The 26849-nt window shown below is 40.7% G+C and overlaps 2 protein-coding genes across 4 annotated transcripts in view; both read right to left on the minus strand.

Annotated features, from left to right (window-relative positions):
• ANKRD12 (ankyrin repeat domain 12) overlaps window positions 1-8604 on the minus strand; it is a 58929-nt gene extending 50325 nt beyond the window's left edge. For 2 of the 3 annotated variants that reach the window (XM_085052555.1, XM_085052554.1), the window contains exons 1-2: window positions 8390-8604; window positions 7214-7260 (exon numbers count right to left, since the gene is read on the minus strand). The gene's annotated coding sequence lies outside the window, so the exon portion shown is untranslated. The remainder of the gene's footprint in view (window positions 1-7213; window positions 7261-8389) is intronic. The other variant, XM_085052553.1, reaches the window with a different exon arrangement.
• A 5718-nt stretch (window positions 8605-14322) lies between these two features.
• NDUFV2 (NADH:ubiquinone oxidoreductase core subunit V2) lies at window positions 14323-26402 on the minus strand. The gene is made up of 8 exons (XM_085052557.1): window positions 26244-26402; window positions 25131-25193; window positions 19390-19452; window positions 19190-19306; window positions 17453-17621; window positions 16154-16263; window positions 15361-15437; window positions 14323-14478 (listed from the first exon to the last, which is right to left on the minus strand). The coding sequence occupies exons 1-8, from the start codon at window positions 26283-26285 to the stop codon at window positions 14385-14387; spliced, it is 735 nt and encodes a 244-aa protein (XP_084908683.1). The 5' UTR covers window positions 26286-26402; the 3' UTR covers window positions 14323-14384.
• Window positions 26403-26849: the final 447 nt, after the last annotated feature.

Here is a 26849-nt window from a genome sequence, read left to right on the forward strand (position 1 = left end):
CTTCCACATGGATGACTGAACAGGGAAGAGCTAAAGAAAATGAGTGTGGTAGGCTCTAATACTTTAACATCTCAGTACACTGAGTATTGAAGACTAAGTATCCAAAAAGGTCATTTTCAGAGGACGGGACCCTCTCAAATAATTACTTAAATTCATGGACCCTAAACCTGGGTAAACCCATCTGCATCAAGACCCATCCAAAAGAAGACAACAACAGACTGCCACCAAAGCAGTGTAAGGTGCTGAGAAGAGAAAGAAAGCAAAGAAAGGAGGGAGGAGATGAATTCTTTTCCCAGCTGACTCTTGTACAACTCCCTTCTAGGATGCTGAACTCCTTCCTGACTGAAAAAAAAAAAAAAAGGCCTTAGGAATTAATCTGTTTACATAATGTTATTTAGGGTGAAAAAACAAATGTTGACAAACACAGCCTAAACAGACAGCATGCCACAACCCTGAAAAAAGGTAAGTGGGAAGACAGTGCTTTGCAACAGGGATCCCTAAAGAAGATTTGATATAAACACAGAGTTGAAACAGGAAAGCACTGAATGAGAAGGTATCTGAAGGAACAAGAAAGTAAGATCAAATACTATGATTTTTTTTTTAATTTTTGAAATAGTTTCACAAGTCTGAGATGCCAAATATTAGTTGTTGAGTAAAAGGAACATGCAGAGCCAAGGAATTCTCTTTACCCTAAGTACTCTCTGATTTATACAGGAATAGTAGGGATGTCTGTATTCAGGATAAACTTTCAGAACAGAAGCCCTACCAGTTTAAGGTTATGGAATTATCCATTATTTCCATTATTATGAAGGGCTGTGGGCTTGCTTAATAGTGAAGCATGTGGACTGGATACATGTATTACACATGAACTTGCAAAACCATAGTCATAGGTAATTACTTTCACAATAGGCTTGGAAAAAGGCTACTTTTTCTAGAAAAGCATAAAACAATAGGACCTTTAATATCACAGTGGCATCCCAGATTGTACAAGAACGGCAGAATCTTTACCAATAAGCCAGTATTAACTTGCAAAAAAAGGCAGACCACCACCTATTTAATCATGTAATTTCCTCTCAATAACCAAGAGAAGTGCTGCATTGAAAGCATTAATATTTTATGAAAAAAGTGATTTTAAATTGAACAGCTTAAATTTCAAAAGCTGAAAGTTTGCAGAACTTGCATAACAAACCAGATTATACTTTCATTCAAGAATGGTTAGGAACTATTTAAAAGCATAAACTCCTCCCTGATTCTGAGACTTGTGTTGAAGCTTCTCTTTATGCATATAGGTACACATTCCCTACCACAAAATGGGAGGGATAACCTGTAAGAAATGAATATTTAGGAATAGGGTATCTCTGGTTATCTCCTGGCATTATCAACAAACACAAACAAACAAACAAAAAAAAAAAAAAAAAAGAAAGCATTGCCTCTCCCAAGAATGATGACAAATCTTCCTTCCAGAAGTCAGACGTCCACCCCCATTTCAGTGTGGCAGGAGTGGCTCCCACATAGTGACAAGGGGCATCATTCCTTCTGAAGCACTTACACTATTTCTGCAGCATTCCTTCATGTGGGCCAGTAAGGAACTGAACCAGTGCCAGAATTCAAGATGAATCTGAAGGACACTTGTCAGTATTGTATTATTCTCAAGTGCATTTCTCTATCCTCAGATTAACCCTTTGTCTTTTCATGGAGAATACTAGCATTATTGTTCTGATATAGGCTGGCTGCTCTGCAAGGAAGCACTGGAAAGAAACAAACAGAAGGAACCAGTACAAACAGAATGTCTTGAATAAATAGTTGTTTTTCTTCTTTAAAGAATTCCAAAGGATCAAAACCATTAAGTTCCTTTGCAGATGTTCTCTATATTCAAATAATAATTTCTGAGTAAATTCTCTTATTACTAATTTATTCTACTTTTCATATTTCTCCTTCGGCAACAGAAAATAAGATCGTTTCACTTTCATTTTCTCACTCACAAGCTTACTCAGAGTCAAGCACCAGAAGAGAGTTTTCTCCAGTAAGTTATAGAACAAATAACGTGCAGAAGACATATGGATTTATGTTTCTTTAAAAAGAAATTTCAAAACCTGCCTTTTTAACAGGCAAAATGAAGTGCAAAGAAGTCTTACTTATGCAACCAGCTAATTAGTCATTTAAATAAATGATAAAAATTACTTAAGAATCTGTATAGCAGAACTTGGGAGAATGTACCACAGCTTTACAAGACTACCACACACAGGCAGTGTGAGAAGAATGCATCCTTTGACTATTAAAAATTAAATTAGTTAGGAAAAACACATTACCTACAACAGCTGAAAAAAAAGTTCTATTATATATTTGAGCAAGAAAAAAGTTTGAGTTTTATAATTTATCAAGCAATCAACAAGAAGTTCAGCAAGGAATCCCAACAGACTAACTAAAATTGGAACGTAGTATTTTACTTGCACTCTTGGGCCAAATTCCATGTTCAACTGGTCAAGACCATAAGCACACTGCTCTAGCTAAGATTGCAGAGAGCCTGGGGTGGGCCAGATGACCTCCAGAGGGACCTTCTGATGACAGCTAGTCCATGATTCTCTTTCAGTAATCAGAAATGCACATGTTCTGTACCTCAGCAGCAGGATGTCTACAGGCAGGTCTCTCCTCCTGCTGATATGTTCAGCATAGGACAAGGTTTGTGTTGTCTACATTCTCCAGAAACTTACACTACATCATCAGGACAGCATTTATTCCAGCAAATACTTACACAGATGGCCAGAAGAACCTGTGTAGCTTGTGAGAATGGGTGTCATACTCAAATTGTATCAGGACAACTGTGTAGAATGCAACCATCACATTCCTACTGACGGAAATACCTAGGTGTCAATAAACATTTACATGGAAAAACAAGCTCATCTCTTAGACACAGGTAAACTTCTGGAGCACCTAAAGGGACTGCCCTTTATTCTCCATAGTCTCTCAAAATAAAGGAGATCCTTGATTCTACAAAGAGGAATTCTATTCCAGGGAAATAAAAGAATATGCCAGCCAAGAACTCTGGCTCTTAGGAGCCAAAGACACTTACTGCAAAATCCATTAGTCCTCCCCTTTAATCTACAAGTCTAAAAACTTGTATGTTCACAGGTGCTTCCTCTTGGGTCTTTTTTAGGATGAGCTATGAGTTCAAAGGAAACACCTGCACAGTTTAGCTTAATATGATACTCTCTTTAAACTACATGGAGAAGTGGACTTGTAAACATCAAGTTTGATCTACTGGTTATTCTTTAAAGATGTAGCTAAGTAAATATTTTTCAATTAAGAAAAACTATTGCATATGCAGAATCTACCAAGCCTTTCTATCAGTACTTTGACAAACATAAGATAAGCAAACCTACTGCCAAACAATTTTCAACTCCTTCTACAGCAATCTCCCTCTGGAAACCTACAGATCTCCAAGACAAGAGATTTCATAACTACACCATATATTATTACTAGAACCTCAGTAATTTATATTTAAATCTTCATAAACTAATGATAATTTGTCAGTCTAAAGCCAAGAAAATCCATGACTTGTCTGCAGCACTGCCAGAAAGAACATTACTTAAAACACAGTCAAAGGCCCTTCACAGGCTAAAAGCAGATGAACTGCCAACACCTACTCACAGTCCTCCAACTTTAGCAGGGCTCAGGACAGGTAAAGCAGGTAGCTGGAGTGTTATCACTCATAAGAAGAATCTAAAGTAGATGCAGGACGAAAAGCAATCCTGCTTCACTCACAGGTTCCCACCCGGGTAACAGATTTTTATCCCGGCTAAATTGTGGAAACATGCAAAATATTTAACAGTCTTTATTGCCACCTCTTGGCCATCACCAAATCTCACAAAAATAACAACAAAATCATCTGTCAGCCCCTTTACAGAAATAATCTTTCTTCGAGGGAAAAGAGATAGTGAGGGAACAGATGGAGTGGAAACAGAACAAGCAGAATACTGTCTGCAGACAAGTACACCTATTTAGGGCTGTAAAACTACAGTGAGTACTGCAATTAACTTCCGTTAAAGTTTTACTGTGTCATCTGGAGAATCAAAGGGACTGGAAAGCAAAGAACCAGTTATTTTCAAGACAAAAGACAGGACTTTTTTATTTGCTTTAAAAAGGTAAAACAGGTGTCAAGACACCTGTTTCATCTTCTTTGAGTCAAAAGATGAATAGATTAGCATTACCCACACAAAAAAGAGAGTAACACCAAATGAAAGGCCCATTTTCCCCTTATCATCAAACTTGCAGAAAGAGCCCAGATTAGTAGGCTGCTGCAGACTACAGAGTACCACAGAAAGTTGGTTTCTCTCAGTTGTTTGTTGCACACAGTATTGAAGGAAACAAACAGGAAGACATTTCCACAAACCAGCTAAGAAAGTTACCTAGCCAACAGAGCTTGAAAGCTTTGAGACAGGCGCCTCATAAGTAGGACTAATACAAAAGGCTTTGAAAGAAAAGAGAAACCATATGAAATGTCTTCACACACAAGCTCATTTCTGCTGCCATCCAACAATGGAACTTTTTAAGATCTACCACAGCATGCTTGGAAATGTGTAAGTTATGTGGGGTTTGTTGTACTGAATACATTCTGAAGCCCAGAGATGGAGGAAAAAGGTGCTTTCTACCTCTGATGCTTTCCTGCCTCACAAATGCAAGACATAAGGCAAGGAAAGAGTTGCTCCAATACTCTCCATTTCCACCAAGCTACTCACAGGTAGAAAGCAGATGACAGGACTAGAGAAAAAGAATATATAAAAGTTTCCTCCTCAGTGTGCATTTTTAGTTTTTGCCTCTAATATAGCCCATAATTCTGTCTCTAACATTGCTAATGGCTTTTCTTAACATAAACTAGTGTGAAAATTAATCCTCTTGTGACACTATCACTACCGAGAGCACTCTGATTAGAAGCCATGAAACTGAGGAACATTTATTCATTTGTTACTCGTTAAAGGTAAAAGCAGTTGCAGCAGAATTAAGGATGCTTCATCAGATCCAGGGAAATAACCTAAAATAAACCAAGGCAAAGTCATACTCTAAAGGGCTTCATGTCTCTACATGAATATTTAGTCTTTAAGCAAGGTGGCAATGAAGGTCCTCAGCTGCCTCCATAAGCTTACACAAGAACTTCTAAGACTTTTCTAAATTCTGAAATAATAACGAACTGACAAGAAAAAACCTGAAGATGTTAGCAGAGCTCTGACTTCTGTTATTCTGTTAATAAAACCATTCAATGTAATAGCACAAAATGCAAGACTGAGTTTGTGCTAATATTTATTTCATACCATCTGTCACTAGAGTCTAAGTAGAGTCTAATGATGTAGTTAAAAAAATAGTTTGATTTGGAGACTAAATGACCAATCAACACTTATAATATTCCATCTGCAATAGAACATGGAACAGAAGAAACACCAAACATTCATGCCCGGTCCATCACTTCATAAGATAAGATCCAAAAAATGTCAAAAGTGGGTTGTTCTGAGTGTGTATATTAACAGTGTGGTAGCAGGTTAATCATTACATATTTTGTGATCAATAGTTTTTTCCAATTTTCAAGAGGACCAACTGCACTAGTCTCCCAGGCAATTTCATCAGCCTAAGATTGTCTAAACATGGTAGATCAGTTCAACAAATAAAAACTGTTTTCCTGTCTGCATGTCCAATCCTGAGGTAGAAGTTCTAGCTCAGTCATTTCTTGGTGCCCATATTTCCACTAAAAAGGATATCCAGGACCTTCCACCTAGTTAAAACTTCAACAGCTTAAGGAGTTTGTAGCAATTTAAACAGACACCTAAGGGTGCAAAGAAATTATTGTTTGAGACTATGATTGCTGACCACTAATTTATAAACACAGGTATTCAGCTTTCAGTGTATGCTTTTAATCCTAAAGTAAAGTGGTAACATAGCAGTACCTCCAGCAACTAATGCCAAGCAAACACGGAAGCTTCATACAAGCACTCATTTAGCCTGCTTATTAAAAGGCCCTTTCCTCTTAAGAAGTCACCTATTGTGCAAGCCCGTTGGAAGAAACTGCACACAGACTTCAGTTTGTGGTATGTGGCTTGCTTTCTTACACAACATCTGTCCTAAGCTTTAATGCCTGTAGTATTTTGAGCTAACAAATGATTTTGAATAATCCTCTGGGTGGGAGAAGAACACACAAAGAGATGGCAATAGAAAGCCAGAAATATTTATATTTGAAAGATTGAGCTGTCATCTTTGTGAAAGAACCAAAGGCTCTCTGATCAACTGCCCGCACTCAGTGATTACTACAGAAAAGCCAGGAAATAGGAAAAGGGACTGACATACCACACACTAAAAAACCTGACATTGCCACATGAAGGCCACCATGGCACTCTGGGCGCCAAGAAATACATTGGTACTCCTTGACATTTTAGCATACAAGACACACAGAGAAAAGCAGAACTATTGAGGGGGAGGTGGGGTGTAAGAAGACACAGACAGTCAATGGGTTCATCACTACCTTCCTGAAGAAGTATTCTGCTGTACCTCAAACCCTGCAATTTTATTTTCAAGCTTGCACAGAAACCTACTAAATTCACAGAGGGTGAAATTAAGGTCTCCATCCGATCAAGTCACAAGGTCACCTGGGAGTCTGAATTTCCATCTTAAAGAATGAAGAAAAGCAAGAGACACCTAACACCTGCACAAACCTCAAATAATAACAGTTTAAATACCTTGGCATCTCAGATAATTTTGAAGATCTGTTGCTGTGAGGACTTTCACCTACCAAACTATAGCAAAGGATTGAGAAGAAGAAGGAAAGAAAGCACAGGATGCTTGGTTCCTTACAGCTGCACAGCACCTGTGAGTAGCTCACGATGTCCCTACCTACAGTAACCAAGACTTGAGGACAACCAAACTGCCATCAACTTGTACATTGGAAAACACCCAAACCCTTGCTGTTTTGAAATTAGAGACAAAGAAGTGTCCCCAACCTCCAAATCATGACTTGTCAATAAACACGAATTATTTTAATAATAGTGAATGATTTCTTATAGACATAATGATCTCACCCTTTCCTACCTAGCATTCCAAGACTGGACAATTTTTTTCCTGGAACATAAGTACATTTGGACTGCTCCACATCTGTCCAATAGCTTTTTGTTCCTATAAGCATCACCACTCACTCACTTTTCTCCATTAAGGATTTGTTTTATCCCATGATTACCTTGTAATTCAGTGGCATAAGATTCCCTTTCTTCCATAACACATGGCCTGCAGAAGAAAGGCATGGAACACAGCGACAGTGTCCAGGCAATCTGCACAGGAGCTCTAGTTAATAACACCGATATTAAAAATAATAGTGACATTGGAATGTGCTGCCCAGGGAGGTGGTGGAATCAATGTCCCTGGAGGTGTTTAAGGAAACACAGGACATGGCACTTAGTACCACGGTCTACTTGACACGACGGTGTTTGGTCACAAGTTGGACTCAACGACCTCAGAGGTCTTTTACAATCTAATTGATTCTGTGATTCTGCCAAATATTAATTTTATTTGGGAGTTTAAAGTATATAAAATAAAAATCCTTTCATTTCTTACCGGATACACAGCCTTTAGGGGAAAAAAAGACCCAACATCCGCCCCACAAAAAGCCCCACCAAAACAAAAAAACCCAACCAAACAAGACTGAATATTATCAATGGTACCTCGAGAGTCTGACAAGAACTAGAATGAAGAACTGAGCAACTGAGCCTGGCATTCTCGCATTCCTTGCCCTTCCTTTGTTGCCTGCTGTCACCTGTGCAGCGCGACTTGCCGCGCTCTATGCACACCGGCGGCTGCCTGGCGCTGCCAGGGAAGGAGCGAATGCGTTATCCTGCCGAGCAGCCTCGGCGGGGCCGGCACCGGCAGAGAACTCCCGAGGCTGCAGGGAGCAGCCGAAATTGCCGACACGGAGGCGGGGCGTGTGTGCTCTGTGCGTGTGTGTGTCTGTGTGCTATGTGTGCCGTGTGTGTGTACACTGCCATGCCGCGCTCGGCACCCGCGCACCGCTCCCTCATGCCGCCTCCCTGCCTTCCCCACACATTCCCGGCCCTGCCTGCCGCGGGAACCTCCCGTAGGCGGCGGGCCCCCCACGCCGGGGCAGGGGCCAGGCTCGGCGGGCCAGGCGGTGACAGCGGCGGCCATGGCTCCCGCCGCGGCGCTGACGGGCTGACAGCGGCGGCCGGACGGAGCCGGGCGGGAGGCGCGGTGCCCGCTGCCCGGGGGGACGCGGCGGCAGCGGTGACACCGCCGAGGCGGGCACTACCCGGGCTCAGGGACGAGGGGGCGGCACCCCGCGGGCACCGGGTGGGGCCGGGGATCCCCGCCGCGCGCCGGGAAGGTGCGCTCCGGTCCTTACCTTCAGCCGGGAGCGCGGCGGCGGGACGCGTCCTCCTCCTCCTCCTGGCTCTGTGGACGGCGCGGCCGCGGAGAATCGGGCAGGGCAGCGGGTGCCACCCGCAGTGCCCAGGGGCTGGGGCTCAGCCGCGGCTCCGGGTGCTGGGGCTGCCGGGGATTGCAAACACCCCGCCCGCCCTTCTTCCTTCCTTCCTTCCCTCCCTCCCTTCTTCCTTCCCTCCCTCTCTCTCCCTCCTTCCCTCTCTCCCTCCCTCCTTCCCTCACACCCCGCGCCGCCGCTCGGCTCCCCCCGCCCCCCTCCCAGCGGCGCTCCCATTGGCCGCGCGCCGCCCACGTGGGCCTCGCGCAGGGCTCGGGACGCGGGCGAGCGGCGCTGCTGCCAACGACAGCGCGCTCGGGGCGGGGGAACAGCGGAGCTCTTCTCTCCATTCTCGGTGCCGGCCCCGTCCCGAAGGAGACGGGCACGGCCGCCCGCGGGGCGACGGGAAATAACGGGCTCGCGGGGTGCCACCGACGCGCGGGGCTGGGACGGGGTATAGGGCGCGAGCACCGCGCATGCGCAAGGGGGGGGGGTTGCCGGGGGCAGCCGCGCATCCTCTTGGGCCGCGGCTGCTGGAACCTTCTGGAAATGGCGGCAGCGGCCCCGGCTGGTCATGGGGCGAGGTGGCGGACGAGAGCTTTTCCGGTCCCCGCCGCGGGACGGGAGCCGACCTAGAGCCACCAGCGCGCCCCGCCTCGCCCCGTCCTGCCGCTGCCGCTCCCTCCGCGGGGAGGGGTTTTTCCGGCGGTGATGGCGCAGTGAGTTTTAACTGTCCGGCGCAGTGCGCGTGCGCGGCGGGTGCAGCTCAGCCCATTCCGTGCTACCCCATTCCATCGCATTGCCGGGCGCGGAGGGGCTGCGGCTAAAGGCCACGCAGCTTTTGGGAGAAGCCCCCGGACGCAGGTGCGTGTGGCGCGGTGCCGGAAAGCCCGGGGTGGCCGTTCGCCTTCGGGAAAGGCTGTGGGATGCCGATCCCGCCGCGCCTGGGGGTCTGGTCAGTGCTGCTGGTCGGTGCTGCATCGTCTCCCGTCTCTCTCCCCCATCAGGCACAATTTCCCCCCGCCCGCCGTTCCCTCCGGGCGGGACAGGCAAGGAGCTGCAGGACAAGACAACTTCTGGGTTTCCAAACTAGTGTTTTTGGGGTTCCCTGCTTGCACAAATGAGCCCGACGTCATATAAAGGGGCTACGGAAGCTGAAGACTATTTAGCCCTAGTTGCAGCCTTGGAATTCGTTTGTACTCGTGAAAAGTTGTGCATCTGCTTGTAAGAATAGTAGTATGTGGCAGGACTTAAGGAACGTGTCTGGTGCTGTACTCGTGGGTTCTCGAGTAGTGCTCTCCACAGTGCTTCTGAGAGGTGCTGAAAGGCTGCCAGGGGTAGTATTTTGACAAGGCACCTACACAAAGCCCTTTGGCACAATCTTAATTGCCGTGGTCACTGCTACTGGATTACTTTCACCTGTTACTAGGTAGAAATTCCTTAATATTTTCTATTAATCAGAAGAGTGATTTTTTTTGCCCCCCAGAATTAAAAGATTACTTTGATTGAGGCCACCTATTGTGTGGACTTGCCGTATATTCTGATCCCTACCCATGACGTACCGGCATGGATAGAGGATGGCATCACAAATCTCTCATATTCCCATGCTCCACAGCTTACTGTTTAGACAAACTTCTCTCACTTGCTTTCACAATCTTCCGTACAAATATTGGTACAGGTCATTTGTGTTGTAAAGCAACTGCCTCCCCTTTCATTTGAGTCTGTTAGTGTACAGTGAGTACTGTCCAGTGGCCAGGAACAGCTCTGCCAGCATCAGTGACCATGTAACAAAGGGAGTTGCCTTCATATTCTTTTGTGTTAGGTTGATGGCAGAGGCTGTCACTAGAAGTGGCAAGCTTGTTGAAGAGCAGCCAGCATCTGAAATGTCAGCATAGGTGGAGTAAGAGGAGTTTCCAAAGGCAGGATAATCTTTATTCTCATGATATTATGCTGGGATTCACACTGTAAGATATGACATGCTACAGGTGTGGCCTGCATTGTGATACTGCATTTTGAGCCTGGTGCATGAGTGGTGTACAGTTCCAGGAGTTTGGTGTGTGTTAGGAAGCGTTCACAACCAGCAAACAGGGAAGGAGTTTCATGAGCGACATCTGCAGCAGCAGATGTTAAGATCTGATAACATCTATCAGATACTAAAAAAATACATTTCCTTAAGCCTTTTATAGGAACTACTGTTTGAATTAATGAAAAGCATCAGTCAGTTGACTGCTACCCCTACATTTGTTTCTGCTCCTTGTTTCCAGCAGCCCCACCCATTTACATCTAGCACAACTGCAAGATGCTTTTGTAGCTGCACAGTGTTGGTGTGCACAGTACTTCCCTTGGTCTACTCTCCCCAGGGGAACATCCTGTTACCAGCCCTGTGAACTGCTGGTCTTAAGACAAACAGGTCCAGCGTGGGGTTGAACTGTGTCAACACTGAATTCAGTCTAGTGACTGAAGGACTGAGAATTTCAGACTGCAGTACAATAATCTAACATAAGAACTTGCAGGATGTCACGCTGGTGAAGGTGTGTGCACCAGGCTCTAGGAGGTAACTGGCAGGTCAGCCTGTAGGGCCAGCAAACATCCTACAAAGGTGAAATGGGATTTCACCGCTTCTTCCTACTTAATGACAGAACACTGTTCCAGATAACATTTTTCTAGTAGTGTGTGGTGGTTGTGGAAATCCTTTCTGTTATCCAACATCAAATGCATCATTGCGTATCTAGAATTTCCTATTACTCCACACTTCTTCTGTCTTCACCAAAGGAAAGAACCATCACCTCCCACTCTTGCACTCCAGGGGATTCTTCAGGTGCCTTCTGCTTCTGTGTCCTAAATCACATTTCCTTTCTCAAGAGTACCTATTTAAAATCTTCTCAAGGTAGTCTTTGTTTTCCTCCCATTTCTTTCACTTCTTTTTCATCCACCTTTAGAGAATATAGTATGTGAGTTCTTTTAATTTTTCTGTCATTCAAGGAGAGGCAAATACAGAATCAGTTCTGTTGGTACTGCAGTACCAGTTTCAGGAATGTGTTGACTGTTGCTCTAGTTGATTCATTTTTTGCTTAACTCACCACCCAGTACTCTTATGACCAAGGATATTAACTGGTAGACTGAAACTGCAGAATTACAAGTGTGTAAGTATTTGACAGGTTAGTGCTACTGCCTAGAATCAATATTAGTAACCCTCCAGTACTGAGGAGAATGAAAATTATGTCCTGTTAATTAATACTTGTTACCTACAATGTTCTACTACTAGTAAAGTACACTTTTTTTTTCCCCTACTAGTGGAAGCAAGCACAAGGTATTATCTGCAGCTATCCAAAAACAAAAAAAAAGAACTTGGATATATCAATTTTTGCACTATTCTGGAACTCCTCCATAAAGATCACCTTGTTAATTCTCATTACAATCCTGTATAAATTACCATTGTGAAAAAAATTTATTGTATGTAGTGAACATCTGTATGTAACAAATAATGCAGAATATGTATTTCTAGTTGAGATGTTTGAAATGTTCAAATTTCAATAAAATCTAAAATAACACAAGATGTGATTTTAACCATTTATCCTAATACAAAATTGCCAAACTTTTTTTGAGGAGAAACCAGGACCATAAAGCCTCTTATAACTGATGAAGGAAGTGGGTAGAGATGAGAAAGAAGAGTTAATGGTTATCTTCTTATTTCTTTTCAATTATTTCACAGTCCTGCAGCTGCCTTACAATACTCAGTTTGAAGAGTGATGTATCAGATTTGTGCCATGCAGTAGGGATAATATAAATTATCCTATTCTAGTCAAGTAATTGGCAAACTCTTACATGTTGCATCAAAATGAGTGACAACTTGTCTATGGAACATCATGAACAATCTCCAATAAATGGGGAACTGTTGAGGTCCATGTTCTGCTCATGAGACAGACATCAAAACTGTCACGTGCAGATGGAATGAACTGGGGAGAAAAGTGGGATAAGGCCACAAATTGTCTGGCTTTACAAATGGGCAGAGTCTGGCATTCTAGAGCTTTGTTTTTGTATACTTGGAAGTTTCAAGCTTCTGAAACTGTTTCCCTTTGATAGGATTATGGAATCCCATGGGATTGCACTGTTACATACAAAACCATGAATAACTGTAGCACAGGATAGTTCCACAATGCATGCAACATCATCACTTGTATTCAACATACACTTCAAAAACAGTTGCCTTCTTTCACACTAGCTTAGAATAAGGTAAGGCTGTACAAACCAGAATACAGCTTTGTTGTTAAAATTGAACAAACGGCTGAGTCAGACCAGGATACTAAAATGAGTGTGTCTCTGCATCAAGATTTAATATGCCGTCTGCCTTACTTCATGTCTCCAGAGACAGTGCCACATAGTGCCAGATGCCTGGCCTGCTACAAGGCCTGTGGCTATTACAAACATGGAATGACCTTTCAGAAGAGCATTCAGGAACTTTAAATGACAGATAAGATTTCAATCCATGTACTATTTTCTGCTATGCACTATGTTCTGTACTCCTTTTACACAAGACTTTTTTCATGCTTGTTTGGAAGCTGCTTCACTTAACGAGTTGTATGTATTTATTGAATTTACTTTTCCATTTGTATGCAATTCAATTATTTCATATTATTAACACAGGAATATGCAAGAGATACCTAGTTTTCTGTATAAATGATTCACAGATATATTTCGTTCCCAGAACTATCGACAGTAATAATGCTTTTTTAACTGTGTGAATGAACTTCACAGAGCCTATTGAAATAAAGGTGGTGCATGAACAGACTACATGAGATTATGCAGGTAATCTGTAAAAACAAAATTTAACTCAGGAGAATAGTTTGGCAAAATACTATTAATCGGACTATCAAACCAAACTAAATATAATACAGAATAAAATTACAAATAATACAATTAAGATCCATAGATCTCATCAATTGTAATAAGAACAGAAGTTCCATAGCAGATTTTAGAAGAGACAGACACAATATGGTCTCAGGTAACTGATGTGTCCACATTTCCTAATTTAGGTGAAAATGTATGTCTGTACAGCTAAAGCATTTGCCCAATTTTATAAGCATAGCTATTAAGTGTCAATATGCCATCAATTAAAAAAAAAAATCTTTTTTTGTATTGAAAGAAATTCCTCCATTTCACACAGATTAGTTCTTGAAGGTAGCTGGTACACAGTAGGTAAGGTCAAAGAAGGATGTGTGAATCAAAGATCCAGTATCGGATATTATTACCCTTAGACACATGTTGAACTGTTCTAGTATATTTTGTCTTCCCCCAAATCCATACCGTATTTGTACTAAATAAACTTGCACAAGATGTTGGGTTTTGTTGCTATTCATTCTTTTAGTAGAGCACTACTACTGTTTGGAGATTGACATTTTTCCTGATTACTGAATGATGAGAAGAATTAAGCTTAAGGACCACTTCTTACTGAACCTACAAGATTTTTGTACACAACACAGCTCAGATAACCTTTCCTGTTCGTGAGTGTTTATAAACTGCAAATAAAAGTAACGTGATGAAGTTTTGTCACGTAATCTCCTTTCAGTTTGATTCCTTGTGCATCTGCCAGATTTGTAACTTAGTGAGTTTTGTTGCTTCTACAAAGAGGTTCAGAAAAAGCTGAAAGAATTTTCAATGATGGATCAAAAGATGCAACTTTTCACCTCTCGTTGATTGTTAAGTAGACTCTTTCAGTGAGTCACTTTACACAGTCTACAGAACCACTTACAGTTTGAAAATTATGATTAAATTGTGCTGTAGTTAAAACCATATTAAGTTAGTGTAATTGCTAGTGGGTTTTTTTTTGTTAAACAAAAATATTAGAATGTATGTAATTTTACTGAGATTGAAGATACTTTATTCTTTTCAGACAGTTCATCTTATATTACAAAAATCCTTAGAGGTCATCTCGAACTCCAAAACCTGGTCCTTTGGGTGGTTCAGTAAGAGAAGTAAGGCCACCAGCTGGCTCACAAGAAAAACGTCCACTCCTGAAAAATAAAAGCAGTTTTATTCATTACTGGTATTGATAAAAACTGAGATTCTGTTTAACTGTTGGATAGAACCACAGTCACAAATGTGACTTAAGGCTGAAGCGACTATTTTTTTTATTCTTCCCATTTAAACCTTAAAAAAAAGTGTGATGTAGCTGGTTAAAGTCAAAGGATTTCACAAATAATTTCATAACTGACATGCAAGCTAGAACCACTTGTTTTCTTTTATATTCATTTATAGGTTGGCTAGGCAGCAACAAATATCAATCAATGGTTTTGTTACAGATGCTTCCCTGTGGTTTTTTTAAACTACAACAGTTTTAAGATAATTGTTCTTGTATTCAAAACATTTTTATTGAAACAAGGGGAATAGGTAACAAGTCAAATTAATTTCCCCATTGACACAAACGTGGGTGTGCTAACAAAGAACAGCTGGAAATAACAGGTAAGAAAAGTTCAGCAATAATAACCTTCTCAAAAATTTACAATCTTTGGCTTTTGTGAGAAATCAGAAAAAAACAACACAACCAACCAACAGGCATTTGTTGGTTTAAATGATCTAGACATAAATTTCCAACAGGTGACACCATTCACCTTTTAAGTACTAAGACAAATCAGAATTCATGTTTTCACATTTCTTGATGACTGACCAGAGGAGCATGAAGATGCAAATTCTCAGTTCATTCTGGTTTGTTTTGGCTTTGAATGCATGCACTTCTGTTCAGTAAATTAATATTTTTTAGATGGAAGCTGTGATCTCAAATCACTAGAAGAGTAACTTAGTTTCTCAGAAGGATCATCCTTCATGTGGGTGACCAATGTAACAAATACATAAATACAGGATATTATATGTTATAGTTTACTATAAATACAGCATACCTTGGGCCTGGTTTGGGAACTTTGCCAGCCTTTAGCTCATCAATTATGTCTTCAATATCTTTGGGTGTCAAATCTTCCTGTAAAAAAAAAGTTAAATCATTGAAAAAGCTGACAGTCATCAGTTATGCTAACTGCAGCACTTCAAATTTATCAGATCAGTGACTATTCTGTGTGACCCTAGCGCAGGTAATTTTGATCCTATCCATTAACACACATCCTGGCTTAAAGAATTAAGTAAATTGAAAAGTCTACTGTCATTTTAACGTTGAGATTTTTGTTTCATGTGTAGTTGCAGAAATTACGTTAAACAATGTAGATGCAGGCCATGCACAAGGGTTTGTGTTTTCAGCTTCCTGGTATTAGGGAGTTGGATCTCTGCCTACCCACTACACACATGACATGACACATACTGCAGAATGGTGTCAGCTGCAATAAAAAAATTCCAAGACAACACTTCCTCAACTAGTCCATATTTTCCAACAGACTTCTTTAAAGTGCTTTCAAAAGCATAACAAATACCTATTTAAAAATTCCAAATATATGGGCAGACCACAATCAAAAAAAATGCATCACTCCTCTTGTATAATCAAGACAATAACTGAAATGAAAAATACACTGATACACCTGATAAAGATTAAGTGTTCTAGGAAGAGGCGAAGAAACTAAAATATTCTGTAGGTAATGAATTATCCCTGCCAACGGGAATTAGAAAAATGCAGAATCTGGAATAACTGGAAAATACAGGTAAGCCAGCAAAGAGGCTTAATCTTTTAAAAAGGAATGTAGTACTTACGTAGTAATTGTCATTTATTTGTACCATTGGTGCGTTTACACAAGCACCTAAGCATTCCACTTCGATCAGTGTGAAGAGCTTATCAGGTGTTGTTTCCCCAACTTTAATACCTAAACCAATAAATTAATTAGCTTCAGCAATGGCTATAAACAAGAGTAATAAAACATGAATCTAATTATTCCATGGACACTGCATTTCTTGTATTCTGGCCTTAAAAGCATTTGCAAAGTTAAACCCCCTTAAATGAGTCCAAAATGTTTCCATTAGACAGAAGTTTGTAATAAACCATGAAGTTAGTTTTCAGATACATTTGTGACACCTTGTTTACAGGTATGATTTACTGAAAAATAACCAGGAAATGACAATTCTAAGAAACACAGCAGATCTACTCAACATTTTTAATAATGTAATAAAATGGAAAAATAGGGAAACATAGCTTTTATGTGCTGATACGAAATGCATTAATATAGCGTTGAATATTCCCAAACTAACCAAGATCCAAGCATTGTAAGCTACAAATTCATAAACAAATTCCAAGTTTATACACAAAAGATGATTTACTGAACTGTATACATACTTAGCATCCATGGCATGTTATTGTTCTGCTACAGATACAGACCTTCCCCAGAGGCAAGTTAGTCCAAGTCCTATCTCAAGAGTGATCTCTACAAAATACTCCATGGAGGGAAGAATGCTGAAAAGCAGTTTTCCTCCATTTATTAGTAGGAAAGGGTGGGAAATAATAAAAGTTGTAAGGCCTTTCTCGGTAAAAACTACAGAATCATCATTACTGCTTTCATTTCTCAAGCAGAGAGTTTCAGTTGAAATTAAGCTGAATTTGCAGTAACAAGACATTTCATCTAAATACACCTTTTTCATACAACAGAGGATATGAAATGACAGGTAATAGGCAGCTGTTCTGCAGCTCTTATCACTGGTTTTTAGAAAAAGTTAACACAGCTTTTCACAGCAGGGGAAGAGTTGTTAGTTGCTGATCTTACCCTCTCTTCTCCTCATAACCACCCAAAAAGAAGGAAAAAAACCCCAACCCACACACAAGTACTCCTTACATCCCGTATGATGCATCCTTCTCAACTGCCTTTTTCAATGGAGAATTTATAAATTATGTTAACATCATGTTATCATCAAGAGGGACCTTGACAGGCTAAAGAGGTGGGCCCATGTGAACCTTATGAAGTCAAACAAAGCCAGTTTTTTCTTCCACTATATGAAGAATTTACCTTTAATATACTGAAGTAAAAGAAAATACAAAAAGCATATTACAAATTTGCGTCATACCGAGTTTCTTCTTAATGGCTTCTAGAATGCTGTCAGAGTCTCGCAGCATGCATGGCGTGGTGGTGCAGACCTGAATGTGGTATTTCCCAACAGGTTTGCGATTGTACATGGTGTAGAAGGTTGCTACTTCATAGACTCTCATGGGAGGCATGTCTAAAACTTCAGCAACCTGTGGCGGGGGAAACATACTATATTGAATTCTCAGAGGGCAGCAGTAAAAGCATTTAGCAAACCATTTCAGTAAAGTCACCTGTCCTGTTTGCAGTAACAGGTAAGGGGGTGGGTGTGGGTATAAGAGCACAAAAGTATTCTGCCTGCCAAGACCAGATAACTGAGTTACTCTGACTGACTGGCATCACCCTGCTTGAGCACTAACTCCACTGAGCCATGGACGAGCACAGTGAGGAGCTCAAGTCAGCTCCCCTCCAGCATCTATTGTCAGAAAGTGGATGCGAGGAGTCAGCTGGGTTTGGGCTTTCACTGTCAACTCCAGCTCACAGGGCACTTGTGCTGTGTGAATGAACAAACCTGTACAAGCATGCCACACTAATCCATCTAAGCCTTTTGGTAAGGAATACTTGTAAACTGGTACTATGCTCACCTAATTTATATAGAGCAGGTCTCCCTCAGGTTCTGTGACACACCAGGGCTACATCTGCAGATTCCTGTCACAGCTAATAAGTAGGGAGTGAAGCATGATATCCCTGGAGCCAGTTCTGGTGCAAGTATCCCTGACCTCATTAACCTGGAACCCTGGCAAACTGCTCAAGTTGATAACTGGCTCTGGTTTCAATAGTGTAACTGTTCTATGTTCCAGTTTCTATAGCAGGCAAATAACAAATCATGGAAAATATTTGTTCACTTAAAAGCCTTAAGATCATTTTAAACATAATATCAACCTGAAACTTAAGTAAACAAAAATATACTGACAGCATTAATGGAGCTTTGAGGCTTTATGTTTTGCTGTAGAAACTGCAGCAGACGTAAGCTGCCTTTCTTTAAATACTCATTTAACTCCTTCAGTAATTTCTCTAATGCTCACAATCCTCACCTTAAATTGTATTTAAAACTGATGATATGCCAGATTGTAACCCAAAGTACAGTAGATTTATTCCTGTGAATATAAACCAGAGTTTTTTATTTCTTGGTATTTGGTTAGTATCATGCAGCCTCTCACTCTGGAGCAGTGTAGTTGTTTGCCTGCTTATTTTGAAACAATTTTAATAATTAACCTGACAAGTCTTCTGGGCATTTGCTGTGTTACCCAACACTCCTGACATCTACTACAGTAACACTGCTCTGAAGAATCTTTAGAGGCCTGGAGATTAAGTGTAATCCAGGCAATGTGTGAAATGCCATTAATCTGGAAGGAAGAAAACTCAACTGACATGACCTTTTTTATCTTTCCCCAAATTCAACAGTTAACAAAATCAAGTTTCTGTTCCTAATTCTAGGATCATTCTGGAAGAGCCTATCTGAATAGGTTTTATCTAATTTTTATTTTGTTCTGTCTGTAGTTTCTAGCAATGGGCTAATATGTAAACTGAAGCCCTGAGTTTTCTGCATTAGTTTTCCCTTTTGTTTTTAAAAATGTAGTCTCATAGGGAAATCTCACAATTCTGTGCCGCATGCAAATTCCCACATTAGTAAGCTTTGATTAATTAATGTTAATATTCTAGTAAGATATTGAAAGAAAACAGTAAAATTATGCTTGAAAAATAATTAAGCACTAAATACCTTGTTCATGGCTGAGATGGGCAGCCATCCATGCTGTCTTTGGGCCAAATCCAGCACTGCCATGACAGCTGCAGACTTGTGTCCCTCTGGGTAGTTGTTTATGATTGCTTCTATTCGCTTTTTAAAGGGCAAGAAGGAAACAAATCAGTACTGATCTAAAGACAAAGTCTGTGTATTGAACCTTTTCTTTGTCTGCATACCTTTAGGTTTTCCGGTGTGAACTCAAATGGAGTATCTGGATTGTTTTCAGGACTATCTCTATGCTTCAGGAAAAGAAGAAGAAAAACATGTAAAAATGGGTTGTTAGGAAATTATTCAGGACATATTTACCACTGTAAAATACCTTCTCATTTGACAGTTACAGTTGAGCTGCTTGAATAAAAACTATATATTCCAGATGAAAATTTCATAGTACTAAAGTTATTAAATATATTTGGGAAAGTTATCAAAAATATTGATAATAATTTAATCACTTTTAAAAATCATTATGTATTCCTGTTATTTCCTATTAAAAATTATTTACTGAGAAATACGTGAAATTATATCTTGAGAAAATGTATGGTGTTGTTATCAAAATCCGTATTTTTAACACTGTTAATACAGTTTGACAATTATGTTCAAATTTACAATAGGTAGAGTAAGAACACTCTGGTTAATACCTTAATAAACAAGAGACTAAAACAACAGTCTGTTTTTCCTTTTACCATGAAACATTAATTTTAAAAACTTCAAAACTCATCAAGAAGCTTGCTGTAGAATTAAAACATTTGCACATTAAAACACATTATTAATCCATTTTAACATTATTTTGATTTGTACTGGATTTCCATGTTTTCATTTTATATACAATTCTGAATCAAAATGGAAGAAAGAGAATTTTGAATTAGTATTTCCAAAATAAGGTATTCTATCAAGGTATTTTTAAGGTGATCTTCTAGGTAAACATCAAATTTGAATTAGTTCTTCTATTTTCAGGAAATAAAAATTTGGAGGTTTTGAAAAAAGTAACATTTTCCTATAATAAAATCTCACTTCTAATGAAAATCCTTTTCCACCAGAAAATGTTCCTGCACAAGATTTTTAGTTGTCTCTAAGCAGCTCATTAGGGTTTCCTTTAAATACCTATAGTTAAGTTTAATTCCAAATTTTATACAGTTTTCAAACTGAGAATGTTTCTAATTAAATGGCAAGTTTGTGGGAAGATACATGCTATACTTGAGGTTTGATGTTAAAAGTAATACACAGCTAGCTAATAATAAAAGCTTTAAAAGTGTATTTAGAACAAAGAAGCTGCCTCCGCTGACTTCCACTTTGATAATTTCCTCCAGTAACTGAGAGTGACTTTGCAGTTGCCACACTACACTCTTATTAAGTAGCAAAGGATTTAATGAAAAACCTTAACATTGCAAGACACTTGCATACTGAAGTGAAGTATATATCATCAGTGAAGGACTCCGAACATGTCTGGTCCATAGCTATTCTTGGATTTAGAAATTTTAAGATGGAAATATTGCAAGGATAAATACTTCAATTACATCTGTTGGTCTGTCCAGGGATCACCTTTGCTTATCCTGTCTATATCCCAAAGCAGACAATATGACTGCCACCATCAATTTGAAAGCATGTGCCCTCACCACAGTTTCAAATCCAGTATAAAACTACAGTGGATAAATACTGCTCCACCAAGGATGACTCTCCTATAAGAACAGGAATTACAGAACGATGACTGACTGAACACGCTAATGTTTTATTAAGTATTAATTTATTGCTTATTGTGTGGTTTACAAAATAACGCAAAAGAGCTTTTAGGAACATGATTCCCATTATTTTAGACTGACCCAGAAAAAGGATTTGATGACTCCCATGTAGTGCTGGTGAGGGTTTTCTACCAGTTTTAATGGAAGCTCTCAAAAAGAAGCTGATGGAGGAAAAACTGATTGGAAACACTGTACAACTTTTATTATTTTTTCCCCTTACAGACCTTTCCATGTCTTAGCTGCACAGATCAATTCCACAATTTCCATAACTTAGCTTTTCCTTCTCAAATCTGCAGGCTTATTTTGCCTTCTGTAGCTATTTGATAGTTAACAACTGTACTTCATCTAAATTTCTTTTGCAAATAAATGCATTTGATTTATTAAAGTCTCCCTCTCTGTCTAGGGCAGCTGTTCTTTTCAGTGTATCATCTCTAAACTGATACTCTTAAATGCTCCACACATGAAGAGGAATAATAAAGACTATATGGGAAGCTGCAAATGCAGCTACAGCAATGTTTCACAATATATTGTAAAGGCTTATAGCAGAGGTGAGCACTAAATAAGATCATGCACCTTTAATGTTTTCTGTTTTCCTGAATGGGCTTCATCTAATTCTGTGCCATGGAGAATTTAACAGTTTTCATCAAGAGCTTACACAGTTCTAGGACTCCTGAGCACTTAGGAATTTATCACATGTTCCCTAGTATTACATTTGTCTGACAATGTGCCATTTATCTGAGACTTGCATGCACTGATGTGCTCCTAAATGATACAGGTGCATTTCCACATTTTTTTAGGATACAGATTCTGGAGAGCAAGATCAGAAATAAGGACACAGCATTGTAAAGAGTAGTACTATTAAATCAGACTGGTTGAATTTGGAAGTGACCTCTGGAAGTCATCTAGGTCAAACTCCCCTTCTCAAGCAAGGCCACCCAGAGCTGCTTGCCCAGGACTGAGTCCAGATGGCTTTTTCTGAATATATCCAATAATGGAAACTTCAAAACCTCTTTGGGCAACCTGTGCCAGTGCTCTGTCACCCTCACAGTGAAAAAGTGTTTCCTGATGTTCTCTGAGGCCATTGCCTCTGGACCTGTCGCTGGGCACCACTGAAACAAGGCAGGCACTGTTCTCTTTTGCAAATCCCTTCAGGTATTTGTAGACATTGATAAGATCCCTCCCCAAGCCTTCTCTTCTCTAACAGTCCCATTCTTTTCTCCTATGCTCATGAAAAGAAACCACTATATTAAGGCTTCCTCCATACACAAACTAAGTACAACAATTAGGTCTTTACCAACTGCAGTTACTTGTTGAAAAGGAAGGTCAAACACTATCCACGCATTTTTCCAAGTCTCTTCTCATGCTCCCCCATTTCCCAAAGTCTTACATGAAGTTTTCATTCCGTTCACATGTTGAGTGTATCACATCTCTATTGCAGATTAGAGCCTATTTAAGTGGGAACACCTTTACTGCAAAGGCTACCCAAGCTGCAGATGCCAGTGCACTCTCATGGAAGGCACTAAGGCTGCTGAATGGTCTCCTCACATTCTTCTTGCTACACCAACCTGGGCCATTTTATTATTATTCTTTTTTTCCCAGTGATCTAATCATCTGTCTTGACAGAGAAAATTATTAAAGAGAACTGAGGAATTTCAACAGAAAAAATAGAATCTCTTAGTGTCCATGTACACTGCAAAAAGGTTGGCCTGAAACTTGACCTTTGCCCTATGGTAAACACCAGTCCAAAGCACTGTAAACCAAAACGAGACAAATGTGTGGTGTGCAGGGGAGATATTTAGGGCAACACCTTGTTCAGAATTCATATAAAATCAGCACTGAAAAAAAAACTTATTACTCCTCCTCTAAAGGTAAAGTACCTTACATTTACTACCTCAACAGAACTCAAGATATAAATCCCCTTACTATAAGAATGGTGGAAGTGCTCTCAAACCCAATTATTTCACTGACCAACTTCAGAAGTAACTAAAACTTGAATACAGCAATTCTTTAACTATTTGTGCTGAAGCCCCTATGCAGCCCTATGACAAAGTCCACATCAGGGCTGTTGACGTGTTAAGGAAACTCAGTCCATGTATTGGAAAGAACAAAGTGGAAGAGCTAAAATTTAGCTGTTAAGGCTAAAACCATGTAAAAGTCAAGTAGAGAGAATGCAGGTTTCAATGAAGAAAGGTAATCATAGTAAATGTCTCTAAAATCAGGCCTTCCCTAGTCACCAGAAATTACAGATTTGAAGCACAGCTCTTACATTGCTAGGGGCAAACAATCTACCTAATTTTGTACTTGATATCCTCTCACTGGAAGTGTGATGTAGCTGCCTCTGATGGCACCTGGTTGAATTTAATGGTTGAGAGAAAGGCTCGTTCTGGGTGTTTGAGAATACAAAGGCATTTCAATAGAAGTTCTCTTATTTCTGTGTGTTTCTGCTAACATGTAGCATTTTTGCAAAGGGAAGCAGAGGCATGCAAATCAGAAATGCCTTTTAGTACTAGATTTTATGACAACTAGGTCACTTGCTAGCCTGCTGTAACAAAACAAATACACTGCATGCACTTCCCTTTCTCACAGCTTTATACACGAAAAGTGCAAGAAGCAGTAGCAATAAGCTTTGTAAAACAAACACAAGACATTTATGTGTGGACTAACATAGAAAGAGGACTGCCACAACAGGTGGTGGTAACCTGAGTTACTCCCAGGTAAGTCCATTATTCCTCCACAAGTAGTTTTTAAACAAACTTTTGAAACTTCTTCTGCTTGTAATATTAAAAAAAAACCAAAACACTAAAAACCAAAAAAACTTTTGAATTTCTTTTTCCTCTAGAGAAATCCAAGGGGAGTCCCATTTTCTGACTGCATATAAACACTTGGTCTTGATTAAAATAATGCCTTTGTCTCAAACCAGCAGGACAAGTTTCCCTTGAAAATTGTCATTTTAAGTAACATCTGAAATGTCGTTAGGGCAAACAATTACACACACATACAGTGACATCCAACTGTCTTCTTCCCATTACATTTTACTTCACAGAAGAACAAATATTACCCTAATAAAAAACAATGAGGGGAAAAAACAAAAAAACAAACAAAACCACAACCAAACCAAAATCAAAACTAACAAGACCACAGAATCAAGTTCTTATGCTCCTCTAGCAAAAATTCTGATGCAGAATAATAATAATAATCAATGATGCTATTAAATAAACATCTGCAAAACACTTGGCTTTCTACTTCCCTTTCTCTGTTATCAGGCTCCTCCCTGCAGCAAATAATTTAAACAATTACATAAACCTTGAAAAATGCCTGTAGACTTTACAAAGCTATCTAGCTTCATATGTCAGGCATCAACAGCCATTACATTGCCAAAGACATCTTTTGCCTGTCTTCAATAACCTCCAACTACCCTTGAAGTTTCCTAAATTGCCAGACTACACCATTTCCTCTATTCCTTGAATACCAACTCTCACTCTGTAAATCACCAATTCCTGCTCAGATTTCTGGAAAAGTACACGAAGCATACACTGTGATCCCAATAAATTAATTTTATGATTAAAGCTGTAGAGACAGCTGCAGAAAGGCAAGGACAACAACAACTTGTCCAAAAATCCTGAGCACTTGTTTTCAACAGTGGTCAACTCTCTTGTAAAGGGCTGATTTTTAGCAAGTGTTGGGAAAATGCCAAATTATTCAGCTGTTAAACTGCAGACCAGCTAAAGCTCTGAATGGAGCAGAACGGGACAAAATACACGTCTCTTGAGATGCTTCAGGTTCTCTTCTGAGGCAGACAGACAACACAGCTGCTTTACACACTTAAATTCAAGGGCTTTCTATTTTTTGCAATCACTACTACTATTTATGCCTACCATGATAATGCCTAATGGCCTCAATTACTAGTCATTGTGCAACATGCTGTATAAAATAGAACATTAACAAGAACTGTACTTTTCAACTCCTGTAAACACAGCTAGGACCTGAGCCCACAGGTAACTCTGCAGCAAAATTCAGAAATCAAGAAAATGCACCTGCAGAAAGTGTAATGGGCTTCAATTACAAACTCAACTAAAATAAATAAAAGAAATAGTTCTGCCCATCAGGAGCTTTTGGGCAGATTTGAAAAAGCACATGCCAAACTCCTCTGACCCATCCCCCCTCCAGTAAAGCAGTTTACCTACCACAAATAAGGCTCCAGTGGCATTGCGTTCTGCTGTTCCATGCAAGTATCGGATCTGTCTTACCTGTGAACAAAATATAGTGTTAATAATTCACATACTGCTAGAGGCCTTTTTCACAATCAGTCTGATTTCCATTCTAACTGTAAACTATTAATTCTACTGCCATCACTAATAATTTAAAGTAAGTCAAGAAGAAGCTGTTAAGGGCTCTCTAATATTAGGAAAGCAGATCTCTTGACTCTCACCTTGACCAATTCAAACAATGTAGAAATCAAAAGGATTAAACTCCACTATGCTTAATTTAAGTGCCTTGGACATAAATTCTCATCCAACATTTCATTAAGCATTTCCCAATTTGAGACTTTATATCCGGTATGCTTTAAAGTTTGCAGAAACCACCATTACTACTGAAGTTCTTCTCCAGTAAGCATTTACATACTTCTTCAGCTTTTATTCAACCTGAGACTCCCATAAGAGCACAAATGTAAACACAAACGTGCAGAAGTATCAACAGAACACAGATCTATATGCAAGTTCTGTTCAACTATTCTCTGTACTCTCTGGCATGCCAGAACAGATCAAGATTACTAGATTCTGGCCGGTATTACTAAGATTCGACAATTTTACCGTATTGATTCCATTAGAAATCAGTTTTATATTCAATTACGTTTATTTTTATACTTGATTCTCGAGCGAATTAGAGATTTCTTAAAGTAAAATCACAGAATAGTTTGGGTTGGAAAGGACACTAAAGACCATGTCGTCCCAAGCCCTGCCATGGGCGGAGACACCTCCCACTGAACCAGGCTCTCAGAGTCCCATCCAGCCTGGCCGCGAACACTGCCAGGGAAGGGACACATCACATGACAGCGAGAGGCTGCAGCCATCCTGTGACACTACCCTGCAGGTACAACTGCGTGATCCGCTGCTAGACAGACGGAGCTGACCGGGCTGGCTTTCAGAAGAGCCGGGACTGTGGCTCCGCGGTACTCCGGCTTGGATTCCAGGCACTCACCTCCCCCAGCCTCCCCTGCCCTACGCCCCGCCGCGGCCTCCCCGCTCTCCCGCGGCCTCTCCGCTCCCGGCTGGCGGGGGCAGGGGCTCCTCCCTTACCGAGCGTTCTGCCGCGGCGCGCAGGGCAGCGCACAGGAGCATGGCGGCGGCAGCAGCGCCGATCCCGCTCCCGGGGCTCTTCCCTCTCCCGACGCCTCTCCTTGAGGCCTGCCGCCCGTCCTCCTCAGCGTAGCGCCAAGGAGACCCGCAGCGCGCATGCGCCGCACTGCCAGCGCGCCTGCCCGCTGTGGCAGCAGGAGCTCCCGCGGCTGTGCCTCAGAGCGGCCCTGTGCGGCAAGGGAACTCCAACAGTTTGTGTTGGAAGGGAGCTTAAACATCATCTGGATCCAACTCCCGGCATGGGCAGGGCCACCTTCCACTAGCCCAGGCTGCTTGGAGCCCCATCCAGCCTGGTCTGGAACGCTCCCAGGGATGGGGCATCCACAGCTTCTCTGGCTGAGAGGTAACAGGCTCTTCCTTAGGTGCAGCAGGTTGTTAGGAATGTGGTTCACAGGTCCATCCTTGTGCAGAGCCTTGGCCGTTCAGGTTTTTGTTGAGGGGTGCAAATGTACCTTTTGCACTGTAAAACAAATTTACATTTTTCGCAGAACAGCTAAGAAGGAAGACTCATATTCCAGTGAGTACTCAGCATTGCAGACTGGCGAA

The sequence above is a fragment of the Lichenostomus cassidix genome, chromosome 2 (assembly GCF_008360975.1).
Source record: "Lichenostomus cassidix isolate B80296 chromosome 2, HeHo_3.0, whole genome shotgun sequence".
NCBI classification, from domain to species: domain Eukaryota; kingdom Metazoa; phylum Chordata; class Aves; order Passeriformes; family Meliphagidae; genus Lichenostomus; species Lichenostomus cassidix.

Bases quoted from the DNA above. Each gene is read 5' to 3' on its own strand.
- NDUFV2 (XM_085052557.1), bottom strand. From the start codon at position 26,285: ATGCTCCTGTGCGCTGCCCTGCGCGCCGCGGCAGAACGCTCG. The intron at 19,453-25,130 runs GTAGGTAAACTG...CTTTTCCTGAAG, and splicing joins CCACTGGAGCCTTATTTGTG to CATAGAGATAGTCCTGAAAA. The intron at 14,479-15,360 runs GTATGCTGTATT...TTTATTTTTCAG, and splicing joins GTTCCCAAACCAGGCCCAAG to GAGTGGACGTTTTTCTTGTG.